At 36.8% G+C, this 14622-nt stretch overlaps 1 protein-coding gene across 1 annotated transcript in view; it reads right to left on the bottom strand.

Moving 5' to 3' along the window:
• Positions 1 to 572: 572 nt before the first annotated feature.
• Positions 573 to 14622, bottom strand: part of ARL13B (ADP-ribosylation factor-like 13B) — a gene marked incomplete at its 3' end in the record, with an annotated part of 36719 nt that continues 22669 nt past the window's right edge. The window contains exons 4-9 of the mRNA XM_010184235.1: positions 9017 to 9122; positions 5621 to 5824; positions 3161 to 3277; positions 1699 to 1927; positions 1103 to 1219; positions 573 to 638 (exon numbers count right to left, since the gene is read on the bottom strand). Coding sequence (XP_010182537.1) covers positions 573 to 638; positions 1103 to 1219; positions 1699 to 1927; positions 3161 to 3277; positions 5621 to 5824; positions 9017 to 9122 — 839 coding nt within the window. The remainder of the gene's footprint in view (positions 639 to 1102; positions 1220 to 1698; positions 1928 to 3160; positions 3278 to 5620; positions 5825 to 9016; positions 9123 to 14622) is intronic.

Raw genomic sequence — 14622 nt, 5'->3', positions numbered from 1 at the left:
AACTTCAGAACATTTCAGAGAATCGTATCATAGAATCATAGCATACCAGATTGGAAGGGACCTCAAGGATCATCTAGACCAACCTCTCAAGGTAAAAGTGTAGTTTAAATGAGATGAGTCAGCACCCTGTCAAGCTGACTCTTAAAATTGACCAACGTAGGGGAATTCACCACTTCCCCTGGCAGGTTGTTCCAATGTCTGATTGATCTCATGGTAAAAAGGTTTCTCCTGGAGTTCAATTGAAATCTCTCCAGAAGCAACTTGTGTCCATTACCCCTCGTTTTTTCCATGTGACTCCTTGTGAAAAGAGAGTCTCATGAAACATTTATAGCTTCTGATATCCCATGCCACTTCAAACTTTATAAGGGAACCAGAGAATATTATTATTTTTGGTAAAAAATAGAAATAAGACTTGAAAAAACCAAGAAGATGCTTTCTACTAAGCAAAAAGGTTAGCTTTTGGTCGATGAAAATTTGCATTAAGAAATTAAAAAAGATGAAGAATGAAATGAATGTAGAAGTGAATGGAGAATGCTTTAAAAAAGTACAAAACCCAAAATATTTTCAATTACCAGCATGATGTGTTTTACCAAGAGGTTCAAGTTTTCGAAGTCTAAGTCTGGGAGTTCTCCAGCCAACTAAAGGAAAACAAAGACAGTCAAAACACGCCATGACTGCACTTGATTCTGGTGAAATCTATAGAAGCCAGTTCTCTTTCGGAGAAATCAAAGCATTTAGAAATGCCAGAAGTATGTAACATATTGTATACATGGTGAATAATGATAAAATACCTTAAAAATAAACCGATTTACCCTTAAAAATATTGATATTTTTAATCACTTTTTCATCAGTAAGTAGTCAAGTGTCTGACTTTTTTTTGTGAAAGCAATAATATCTTCCCCTCCAAGGAATGGATCAAGTCAGTATTACTGAAAGTTCATATCATGAAGTGGGAAACTGCATCAAATACTTCCTGGAGCATAACATTTAGTCGCATATCTCTGTATGAAGACCATTCCAGTTTCATCATTCACAAGTGAATATTTTAAAGTCTTAATAACCAAAAACTGAGACATCAATTATTGATTGTTAGTGCATTTACCTGATAGAAGAGCTGGTGGTGGCATAGTACTTTTGGGAACAGCATCTCCTGTATTAACAGGTTCTACTCTGTGGCCTCTTCTTAATTTTAGTTTTTTACTTTTTTTCTTACTGTTATCTATATCAAACAGAAATAAGCAGTACACATCATATAGTTATATTCAGAGAATATGTTAGATCATCTTTTAATACAATTGTCAGGGTGAGATGCATCAGTATTTTCAGTTCAAACTTATACACAAAACCATATGGAATATGAAATTTACACAACATTTTGCTATAGAAAATAAAATATAAGCATAAAATATATGTAAAGATCATGTTTTAATAAAGAAATTCAATTCAGCTTGGTACTGATGGAAAGTGAACCACATATTTGATTATGATAAAAATTAACCTAGTTTCAGCTACACTATCAGTCACATCCGCAAAAATGCACTTTTTCGAAGCAGATTTTCCCATACAATAACCTAATGGTGCATTTTATGTTTTCAGTAGACTAAATTGACGTGTAGTATCATGAAAAATAATACAGAGACAGGGAAGAACTGTGTGAAAAATAACATTAAATGACACACTAAAACGAAGCAGTTTTACCTGAGTCAAGGCATTCTGAGGCTTGCTGTTCATTCTCTCCATGTTGCAGAAGCTGTGTAGTTGTAGAATTGCATGTTTCTAGACTACTATCATTTGTATTCTGGCTACTGCTACTTGATAAGTGCTGAGCATCCACTTGTTCCTGCTCGGTTTGTGATCTCAAGACAATCGTAGCCTTTTCACTCTCCAACCTTTGCCTCTTATTTTCCTTTTCAATTTGTTTTTCATTCTAACGAAAAGTAAAAGATTTTTTAACAACTTCTAATGCTATGAACTGACTATTAAGACAGGAAGGTTATTTTAAAACTCAAAATATTCCTAAAAGTATTTTCTATGCTAGATGGGGGACAGAAAAATATTTTCAAATGGGTGAAGAAATTAAATTCCAATATTCTGTCCAGAGAAAGGTGGTGGGGAGGAAAAGAAAAAGAAAGAACAACAAAATTAATTGTCTTTAGGATAATAATAGTTTTTCTTGCTTTCTTTTTGGTCACATGTCAAAATATGCTAGCTATATAACATCAACCATCCTGAGCAAAGGGTTAGAAAACTCCTAATTTCTTCCTCTTCACTTACCTTTTGAGTTTGTCTTTTTAAAAATATTTTAGTTAAAGCAAAACATACATGCACAGAGTTTTAAGTATCCAGAAAGTGCTACCATGATTTGGTCAAATACCAATTGTGTCATGCAGACTCAATGATAGGCTGTTTCATATATCACTAAATCACCATCGCTGCAATATTTGTGACTATACCCTTCTCTTCTTACTCTGCATATTATTATAAAGTGCTGATTTTACAGGATATATGGATATTGGTGCTTTTGTCCTGGAGAGAAGCAAATGTTTGAGTTACTCGCTGGAAAAGTCTCTGAGAGCTTATGTGTTTCTTGAGATGATGTTATCTCAAGGCAACTGAATAAAAAAATATGTTACAATAAATAAGAACAACCTGAACTCAGAAACAAAGGTTAAGGAAACTATACATTAATATGCTTTTCATATTTCAAAGCTAAGAAAACTTCTCAGTTCTGTCAGTTTTCAACAGAAAACAGGTTATGCTCAGAAACTGAAACAGTTGAAGTAGTCAGGGAGATTTTATACGACTCACTACATCACTAATGCACTTTGCATGAAACTAATAGACCTTGAATATTTTCCACTCCTGAATATCCAATAGTTTCAGTAGGAAATGTGTTCAGTCACCTGTTTACAATACCTTTATTTTACTCTGTCTACAAAACTTTTTGTCTCTGACTCGATAATAGTGGATTTTCTTAACATTAAAGCATTAATTCAATGCACACAAAACAAGATTGCCAAGTTTTGAAAAAAATAAATAAAATAATGCTGAGTAGACAGATTTAGAACAATTCTTTTAAATGAACCATTTTTCTTATTACCTCTCAGACATTTGTTAGTGGTAGGTCTAAAACGATCCAGATTTCCACATATTCTCATACCTCAGAAATTACAGCAGCTATAGGCTGGAAGGGGTTTTCTGATTTCCCAGGCTCAGGGTCTTCCTCATCAGGTACATTTCTTCCTTCTTTCCCTTTGTAGTTGTTGGGTTTATGTTGATTTTGTTTTAGTGTTTTGGGGATTTGTTGTTGTTGTTTTTTGTTGGGTTTTTTTTTTTCAGAGGAGGGAGGGAGAAAGGGGAAATGAACAGAGAATTATGAAGAAGCCAAGCCATACATTTTACATTACAGAGAACACTTATTAGGTCACCTAACTCCTCCAATTTATGCCAGTTGATTTTTACACTATGCTTCTCTGTTTTGCAAAACATTCTACAGCAATCAGAATGACAGGCTGCTTTGTGCCAGAATGGGAGCACACCACTTCAGGAAGTGGAAGCAGTTTCTGAGGACAGGATATATGACATATATGTAGTAACAATTAGGGAATCATATTTGCTTAACCCAGACCCGGAAAAGTTCAGAAAGACATAATCCTCAGTATACTGCTGTTGCACCAGCACTAGTTATTTTTAAAGTACCAGATCTCTGTGTAAGAAACATTAAATTACTATTAAATAATATATCACTAATAAAGTATATGTTCATCAAACACTTTTCATCAATTGATCTGGTAGTACTTGCTCATAGGAAGTCACCTACAACAAACAACTCAAGAAGGACATTGAGTTGCTAGAACATGTCCAGAGACAGGCAACAAAGCTGGTGAAGGGTCTGGAGCACAAGTCTTATGAGGAGCTGCTGAGGGAACTGAGGTTGTTTAGTCTGGAGAAGAGGAGACTGAGGGGAGGAGACCTTATCACTCTCTACAACTCCCCGAAAGGAGGTTGTAGTGAGGTGGGTGTTGGTCTCTTCTCCCGTGTAACTAGTGATAGGATGAGAAGAAATGGCCTCAAGTTGCACCAGAGCAGGGTTTGTTTGGGTATTAGGAAAAATGTCTTGACTGAAAGAGTGGTCAAACACAGGAACAGGCTGCCTAGAGAAGTGATGGAGTCACCATCCCTGGAGGTGTTCAGAAACATGTAGATGTGACACTTTGGGACATGGTTTAATGGGCATGGTGGTGCTGGGTTGACCATTGGACCTGATGATCTTAGAGGTTTTTTCCAGCCGTAATGATTCTGTGATTCTACTTTACAGCTACAAGTACTGAGAGAGAAGAGGCACAGATGGGAGTGAAAAGGAGGTCACCGATCTACCCATGAAACCATGCTACTTGGAAGGAATGGCCATTACTGTATTAAAACTTATCAGGACTACTTCCCTCTGGTTTTCCATTTGGAACAAGATAATTTCTACTAACAAACTGTGGAAGAAGTCTGCTTTGAGAAAACATTCAGGAAAGCAAATATGAATGAAAAGCATCTGGGGATTTACTAAAACACAAAATGAAACAGAATTACACTTGAATCAAGAATAACCTGTTTCTTACAGTAAGAAACTGATTTTATACAAAACAGCAAAATAAGAATTATCATAGAATCATAGAACCTGTTGGGTTGGAAGGGACCTTTGAAGATCATCCAGTCCAACTCCCCTACAGTAAGCAGGGTCAGTGTTCCTAGATCAGGTTGCTCAGAGCCCCATCAAGCCTGACCTTGAATATCTCCAGGGATGGGGCCTCCACTACCTCACTGGACAACCTATTCCAGTGTTTCACCACCCTCATAGTGAAGAATTTCTTCCTAATGTCTAATCTAAATCTACCCTCTTTCAGTTTAAAGCCATTACTCCTTGTCCTATCACTACTTGCCCTTGTAAACAGTCCCTCCCTAGCTTTCTTGTAAGCCCCCTTCAGGTTCTGGAAGGCCGCAATAAGGTCTCCCAGCAGCTTTCTCCAAGCAGATCAACCCCAACTCTCTCAGCCTGTCCTCGTAGGGGAGGTGTTCCAGCCCTCTGATCATTTTTGTGGCCCTTCTCTGGACCCGCTCCAACAGTTCCATGTCCTTCCTGTACTGAGTGCTCCAGAGCTGGACACAGCACTTTAGGTGAGGTCTCACCAGAGCAGAGCAGAGGGGCAGAATCACCTCCCTCGCCCTGCTGGCCACACTTCTTTTGATGCAGCCCAGGATGCGGTTGGCCTTCTGGGCTGCAGATGCACATTGATGGCTCATGTCCAGCTTTTCATTCACCAGTACCCGCAAGTCCTTTTCCGTAGGGGTCCTACTGATAGCCTCCTGTGAGGTTATATTAGCAAGGACTAATTTATTCCACAACTACCTTGCAATTCTTATTCATGGTACATTTCCAGCACAGAGTGAATAAAATAGAGAGGGTGAACTAGGCAAAAACTTGTAGGTCCTTATTTTTAATATGGAGGCTCTTCACCTGTAAGCTTTAAAACCTTGATAGCTTGGCTCCCACAAGCTCTGTGTACAGGAATGAATCAAGCCTCTTAGAGAAAGGGAGGAAGGGAAGGAAGGAGAAATTACAGAGAAAATACCTTTCTTCTCGCATCCTTCTTACTCGCTCAGCTCGTTCTAGTTTCTTTTCTTCTTCATATGCTTTTTGTTCTGTAGTGTCTCTTTGGATGCGCTCATGTAAGTCATCAAAATCTTTTGCTATGGTATGTAGAAGCCAATGTAAACCCTTTTTAATAGATTTATCAATTTTTTTCCCATAGCCCATGACAGCTGAGCAAGGTTCCTGTAAATACAGGGAGAAGGAGGGGAAAATTATTACAGTTCAGATCATATTCTCTGACTGAAAACAAGAAATCAGTCAAACAACTCCTGTTTACTCTGAAGCTTGCAAAACACTGAGAAGTATGGAAAATAAATGTGCATAAAGGCATTCTATAAATTTAGGAAATTTTTTTGCCAAGATATACATCACATTGGTTCTAGGAAATTTCACTATTTCCAGTGCTTTTCCAAAAAAATACTAGAATACTGCACAGAAAAACATTTGCATGTCTATCTCTAAATAGATACGTATACACACCTATTACATATACACACAACAGTTACATATACACCTAGTGAGTATATGCATATTTACACACCTGTTTCTACAGACATCCATACCTATGCATCTATGTAGAGATATAATTTATCAATGTCAAATATGTATGTTCTGTTTTGCTGCTGCTTTATAATAGCATGTGTTATATTTATCTAGTGAAATGGAAAAAATGAGATGCAGGAGAATCAGGTTAGCTTGCGTTAATGAAATAAATGTTAGACTTTATTAATATGTACCTATGGGATAAATAAAATCCAGCATGAATTTGTCAGAAAAACTGTCAAACCAGTTCAGTTTTTTAGACCAGAGCAGATATTGTAAACAGAGGTGCTTGACTGGAGTTAAACTCTTGTCACTATGTTCTCATCACCAAGCAAGAGAAACTTAATCTAAGCAAATCTATTAGAAGATGGGTGCAAACCCCATCGTTACGTTAGTTTGGAATACTTTATCTAGCTTGGATGCAACACTTCAAAGACATGGATTGACTGGAAGGAATCAAGAGGAACAGAGTGAGAAAAATCAGACCAAATAGGTTATGAACACACATCTGGTAAGAAAACATCAAAGGAAAAGGAGTGATTCTACTTTTGAGATTAAAAAGCTTCAAGGAGATGTGATAACAGCCTTCAAAAACATAAAGCATAACTGCAAAATAGGAAAAGAATAATTTGCTCTTCATGTTCATAGTCAGGAGGACAAGTATAATTGGGTTTAATTGGAATAAAAACGATATGGCTTGATTCTAGCTTAGAACATGGAAAATGACTGGATGGCTCGTAACGATCTCTTCAGAACTGTTTTACAGAATGTTTTGGAGCACTGTATGGGTCTCTTAAACTGTTCTCTGAATAACACTTGAATAGGTCCAGCTATGTACTTTACATGAAGAAATTATATTTCACACTGATTGTGTTCAGGATTTGTGTTCATGAAAGAAGAAAGATTAAAGAAAACTAACTCCCCAACATCAAAATCTAAAAAACCCCCTCTGTGTTCTCTCTCCATCTGACAAGCATTTAGATGGCACCATACTTAGGTATGGTATGTACTATTTGCAACAGAAAAAAATAATTCTGACCTGTTATGTCCCCCAGAGTGCCAAATCTTGTTTGCCTTTTAATACACTCCTACTTAGTCTAAATTAAGGCTCAAATATGACTGTTGTTCACTATGGAGCACTACAATATTCTCTAGCAGATCCTAATCAATGAGAAGATGTATAGCCAGTAACATCTTGTTTCTCCGAGAAAATGAAGATAAAACAACAGAGAGCACTGGGGCAATTTTCTTCTAGGTTTGCACAAAGATTATTGTGACTATAGTTCAGTTAAAAAATACAAAAATTTAGAAATACAGAATACACAAACATATAAAAAGAAAACAGTGAAGGTCACTCTCACCGACATTGTGTGACATAAAAGAAAAAGAACAAGCAATAGTTTTTTTGGTCCTTGCCTAATTTTATTTAAATCTTGTTTCATAGTGTCCCTGTTCAAATTCACCCCATGGGTCATCATACTGAAATACATTGGGACCTTTAATGCACCTAGTAAAGAAGCTGCCCATTTGAGTAGATAAGACTCTCAGCTGCTTTCAGCTAAGATGATTTAAGAGTATGTGATCCAGTTTCTTTGTTGATTGGACCCAAGATATAAATTGAGAATGAGAACAGCATTTTATTGGAATGTGTCATAAATTAAGTAATTCTAAAATATTGGAAAAAAATACACTAGAATATTTCCAGTTTTTTATATTGACAATGCTTTGCAAGGAAATATTTTTGCCACAGAAGTCCCTCAGAAAAAACTGTGAACTTGCAATTTTTGTTATGATTGCTATATGCGTAGTGCAAAATCCACTAACTTAAAAGCTCTCAAAGAGTCATGACATAATGAACATAGCTATGCCCTTCTGTAACCTAACTTTCTTGTGAAAACAATAGCAATATGTACTCCTCTGAATTTTGCGACTCTCACTAAAGAATTAAGTCTTTTTAAATTTTTAAAACCCAAATACCAGAGAGAAATAGTTTTGCAAAATTGCTTTTCTATTTTGGTTAATAACAGCATAACACTCATTATTTTTTAAAACGTTTCTTATTGCAGTTAGGAAAAGATTATATAAGTGAAGCCCACAGATAGTTAACTAACGAACTAGTTGATCAAAAGAAAGGCTTAATAAAAACTCCAAGGACTAAAGATTAGGATAAATTATTCAAAATATTGACCAATATTAAGTAGGCTTCACATAGATTTCTGGTTTTTTTTCTTCACCTGCCTTTTTTATTTATTTTTTTTTAACATGACTGTGAATACTTCATCTGAAATGTAGACATTTTAGAACAGACATTAACTAGATCTAACAACGTTCTTTGATGACTACTGTGCTGGAAATTAGATGCACTAGGAATTAGATTAAGTTCTTACTGTTTGCCAGATGGTAACTCACACTAAACGATGGTTTTAGCTATGAACAGAAATGAGACAAACATCACATGTGAACAGTGGTCCTTCTTGAATGTCAACGCAAGCAAATTCAATTTCCTGCTTCTTTTTGAAAAAGGCAGAATACTAAACTTGCTGCCCAATTGAACAAATTTTAAACTCTATGAGCAATTAATTTTTATTACATGGTTTCAGAGCGGACCAGCAGGTACACTTTGAGAGCCTTGTTATAAAGATTTCTTCAACATATCCATAAGCAGAACGTCAAGGTGAACAGCAGAACTTCTTGTGAAACAGAAACACGTACTGTATCTTTGCTCGGATTGCAGGGTCCTAGTTTCAGTTTTACACTATGTGGCACAATCCTCCTCCTTATTGCAAGCATTACATAAATATTAGAAAATGAAGCATCTTAAAATACACTTACAATTTGACATAGACACTTGTGTTCATTGACAAGCTTTTCCAGAGATAAGGCTTCAATTACATCTGCTTCTGACAGAGCTCCTTCTCTGTCCTGCTTATTTGCCAGCCTACAGAAAAAAGATCACATGAAACAGTTGCAACCTGACATAAGAAAATCTCACAGCTCCAAAAGCTAAAGTTGTGACAAAAGTAGGAAGCAGGGGAAGAAAGAGAAAGTAAAGAGAAAATGTCTGGTTTCAGATTTAATTCTTCTTTCTACTTAATGAACATATTAGTCCATGCACTATATTTAACAGATACTAGTATTAAATAATTACTAAGCACCCATAGACAAAGCAATTTTATTTTATAGCTAGGAAGATGGATGTAAAAGACAACCAATCTACATCTAAAGCTACACAGCACAATCTGTTGGAGTCTATGAATCAAAGTTCAGAACTTTGCAACTTTCCAAACCATGTGCACTTCCCACATAATACTGCTTCATGCCTAAAGACAGGTTAAAAGAGCTGGGGTTGTTCAGCCTGAAGAAGAGAAGGCTCCGGGGAGATCTTATAGCAGCCTTCCAATATCTGAAGGGGGCCGACAAGAAAGCTGGGGAGGGACTGTTTACAAGGGCATGTCATGACAGGACAAGGAGGAATAGCTTCAAACAGGAAGAAGACAGATCTGGATTGGACATTAGGAAGAAATTTTTCACTACAAGGGTGGTGAGACACTGGCACAGGTTGACTAGGGAAGTTGAGGATGCCCCCTCCCTGGAGGTGTTCAAGGCCAGGTTGGACAGGGCTTTGGGCCCTGTCACTAGCAGAGGGGTTGGACTGGATGATCTTTAAGGTCCCTTCCAACACAAACCATTCTGTGATTCTATGATGATCACCTTGGGTCTGCCTGCTATCCAGAATTTCTCTCCAAATCCAAACAACTTGATCTGTAATGTTTTGAACCTGCTCTTTTTAAGTAAAATTCAAGGCTTGGAGGGAGGAACTTGAATGAATAGCACTAAAAACCATACTTTGTTATTAAACAGAAGAAAGAAAAAAAAAAGATATATGAAACACAGCTTACAAAATAAGTATTCTGTAAGATGAAGTGTCATCATTGTCTTATTTCTTAGACATATGGTAGCTAAGAAGACTCCAGAAGAAAAGCATCTTAATTTTTTTGATGGACCATTTTTCTTTATCAGATTTGTCTTCCACATACTCCATAATTGCATCCAATCCATAACTTGACTATCCTCAAGATCTTGATTTCTCGATTAAAATTGATTTAAATTGGTCAACATCCAAGAAGGCAGCATGGATTACAGGCATCATGATCATGCCTCACTTCTTTAGGAAAATAGCTAAAATGCAACATATACTTATACTAGTAAATGTCTTCTATGCAGAAAGAGATAAATTGTCAGAGGCAAAGGAAATGTGTACAAGAAGAAATGTGTAGAAAATGTCAGAAAAAGATTAACAAGGTAACTTGACCTAAGTGTTTAGGAATGTGTTAGATGAGCAGCTGTATCCCCTAAGAAGAAACTTTAAAAAGTAAACTTGCTATCACGTTGGTCAATAGTTTTCTGAGTTCATTTACAAGCAGATTTTAGTTACAAATGGAGACTTTTAGATAGAAATCCAAAATATATATTTAAACAGACAAACAAGAACAAAAAGAGACAAACACGTATGAAATAATTCATGTTTCTTGAGGGTCTGAGAGTTGTATTAAGAATAAGCAAAACTTTACAAAGGGGTCAAGTCAAAAAAGTGTTGTTGCATAAAAACTGTTGGTGACAATATTGTATACAGTCTTTCCTCTTCCGTTACCTGCTTTTAATGAAAAGCTAGTATGGTAAATCTCTAGGAAGTGTGAAAATATATTAAATAATATTTCACTAGCAGCAGACTATTCCTGTTCAAAGGTACTATTTTTTCAGCATGACAACTGATGCAGTTTGCCTTGAACCAGCGTAGATCATTTTGTAATATAAGCACACAATGCAATCTAATTTTAATGTTGTTCTGAAATTCAGCAACCCTTCCCTTGCAAGAGAACTTTGATTCAGCTTTCTGGATAGAAGCACAAATATTTGGCTTCCATTAATGTAATGGCAGATTGTTTTGGAAACAGATATAGCCTTTCTTCTGAAATCTCAAGTCATCATCAAATGACTTTTAAGGAATGTTAGGTCAAGGCTTGTACTTCAGATTTATCAAACTCCTTGCAAGGAAGGAACAATGGCAGGTAGGAATTCACTCCATAGTTAGCAGAACGTGTCAGTACCTTGGTTTGATCTAAGAATGCATTCCTTCCCGTTTTGCAGATTTGCAGTATTACAGCCTTAGTTCTTAATGACTTTACTTCCAAAAGAGTTTTTAACCTCAAAGAGACACTGAAAGAGAAAGCTGCATTGGATCTACAGCTGAAAAAGCCATTTCTTGTCACCGTTAACCTCATACGCTATGACTCATTACCTAATCTTTCCTTTCAGATAGAGCTTATGAAGACAGCTTCTCAAAGATCCATCCTCTCTTCATCAGTCTTAAGAACTATTTGCAGTCCAAAAGGTTCACATACCTATTATCAACTTGGGGATAAAAACCCTTACATCCTACTGTTGATCAACTTTGCTGATTTGCCTGCAGAGCTAGAAAGAGCACAAGGCTTTTCCCACACCTACCCTGCTTTGATAATCCATTCCCATTTCTCAACTAAGAGAGTAACTCTACAGTACTTTGTATTCTACATGGCTTACTGCGGAGATTCCCTAACTGTTGTTCAATGCATATAAAGAAGCTAAGACATTTTCAATATGCTTATGATACTCTGACACTACTGATTCTCACCAACCAACTAGGACAAGTAACGTCCTCTCAGTATTTTGCTGTGAAACAGGGCCAAAGCTAAACCAGTGAAAAAAGAAAGCTATGGAAAGTAATTAAGAGACTAGAAACAATTATCACCACTTTTTTCATTTTAACCTATCTTTGTCACAATCTGAAAATCTTATTGCACTGCCCCTAGTCTCAAAAAGTATTCCTCAGCAGTGCTGTCAAATCCGATCTAGATCTAACTGAAGAAAATATTTTTGAACACAGACTGTGTTGCCACAGCCTATTCCCTTCTCACCTCAAGATTAAGTAACTGCAATCTTTACTATGTTATTGGATTGCACATTCTACAAATCACAGCTGAAGCAGAACGAAATGTTGGTAAGCTGCATAGCCCAGCATGAGTGTGATGCTAATGTCCTATGACTTGCAGTAGCTGCTGATTTTTAACCTCCAATATCTCAAAAGGTAAAAGATTTGTCTTTCTGGTCAATTAGCTTCCATTTTCTCCACAGCACTCCTGTTGCAATACTGACTGTATTCAAAAAAATACAGCTGAGGTGCTGTATCTGGAAAAGTAGCATGTCTCCACCTTCTGCTCCCTGACAACTGAAATGGTTTAGCACAGGTCAAACATTTCCAGCTGCATGCCCCTGTCTAACTTCAGCCTTTAGGTCACAAACTTATAAATGTAATTAAAACATTTTTATGGTACTGACTGTGATATAGGATATTATTATGCTAGATTTTCCCCCCTTTCAAGTAAATGTATGAGTGACCTAGCCTTGCTTCCTTTTTCCTTCATATTTCAGTGTAGAAGAAAGCAATCCCTGCACTTACACTTGTGCTTCATAGGTAGGCAGTGCTCCACTTGCAGCTTACAAGGCATCTCTCTAGGGAGGGAGCTGCTCCTAAACACTTCCTGCTCCTGGGCAGCTCCAGCAGTGATCCGCCTCTCAGCAAGGCTGGGTCTCAAACAGGCAGAACCAGATTCCCCAAGCAGAAAGCAATCAATTTGCCTGTCTACTGCAGTTGCAGAAGTTGGCTTCTCTCACACACCACTGCTCCTGAAGATGAACCCTTGGACAATTATTTAAGAACTCGAAGCAGAAGGCATGCAGAAAATATTTAATGGAACGCCACTCAAGACGTATTACTTAGGCAAATATTGGAAACAATGTTTTTCAGATTATACTGAAGCTTACCCTCAGGAGTTCCTCTGTAAAGGATAAAACAGAAAGCCACCAGCACGAGATCAAAAGGTAAAGACTTTTACTTAATCTTTATAAAGTTGCAAATCTCAGAAAAAGGCTGCGTGTTGCGGTTTAGAGTGGAAAAGTGCCTAAGTGTCAAGAAATACAAATAATGGATGCCTGCCCTACAAAGAATTGGATATTTCTCTGGGTGAATATAGTCTCAGAGCTCTGCCACTCATGCACAAGAATGCTAGGTTTTGAGGTACGTTTTATGCACAAAACTTCCTTCTTTAGAGAATACATCAGAGCTACCTTAAAGGCTAGACCTTGATTTTAATTTTCCAAGTCAGTAGAACTTCATATATAGCAATTTTTCATGTTTAAAAAGCTGTAGGAGGTATATATCAAAACCATACCTGAAAACACAGGAGAGTGTCTGTTGGTTTATCACATTAAGTTTGCTGAGTGAGAAGCTTTCATATATAAAATCATGCTTGGCTTATTTCAATTTTACATCAAGTACATTTGAAACCTTCTTACAGTAACAAACCTAGTTCACGCCAGCCAGAAACAAAGAAAGGATAGGCACCAACTGCTTTTATATCAAGTAGGATTTTTTAAGCAACTAGAGAGCTTTTGAACTTTAAGAGTCATGAGAAACAATGTGGAAAGGGAGTGTATGTGTGCATTGGCACAACTGACATCTGGTCAGTTAACAATATTTCTCTTAGAAGCCAGAAGACATGCCAGAGAAAAACAAAGTCTGAATGCAAACTATGTGCGTTCCCCGACCTGTTTCCAAAAGTGTAATGTACTGAGCAAAGAGAAAACAGAAAAAAAAAATTAAAAATCAGTACTAAAGTTTACTTTACAATCCAAAACATTTTGTGAAAAAAAAAATCAGTATAAAAAGGACACATTTATATCTCACTTTCATCAAAAATCCAAGAAGTGTTATAGAAAAGGTTTATTTGAGAAGAGGATGTTTTGGGTGAAGGTATGTGCATGCCTGTGTGTTTCTTTTCTAGTTGTGCAAACTTGGAGGCTTGTTTTTTTAAAATACTCTTACTTTCCAACTTACACATTTCTCTCAGCTGGTGTGGATTCTCATACAGTAATACAACACTGGAAACTAAATGCTGTAGAGGGTACACACTGTGGGGGAGTGTAATCTGTAAAGTGTCTCAGTGATGCTGCTTTTAGGGTTGTTTAATCAGTCAGTTACCACAAACTCAAAATTTTGAGTCCAACCTAGATGGTGGCCATGAAAATTAAGGAAGAGCAAAGCATCCCTAAGGTCAAAATATTACCGTATCAGAACCGTCAACATGACTGAAAACAACATAAGAAAAATGTATCTTTATGAGAATGATTTATCCAAGATCAAGAATACTAAGTCTTTAAGGCTACTTCAAGAAGCCATAGCTTTGAGTGACTGAATTAGCATTCCTGGGTAAATAAAGAGGAGAGAGAACCTTTGAACTCAGCAGGAGCCTGGACAAGGGAAAGACCGATGCTGTATCTTTCAGTCTATGGTCAATCTTCTATGTAAAAATGCAGTTTGACCTTTTTATCCTTCAGAAATT

This window comes from Mesitornis unicolor, unplaced genomic scaffold (genome assembly GCF_000695765.1).
Source record: "Mesitornis unicolor isolate BGI_N332 unplaced genomic scaffold, ASM69576v1 scaffold18475, whole genome shotgun sequence".
Taxonomy (NCBI): Eukaryota; Metazoa; Chordata; class Aves; order Mesitornithiformes; family Mesitornithidae; genus Mesitornis; species Mesitornis unicolor.
This window is presented reverse-complemented; position numbering and strand designations above follow the sequence as displayed.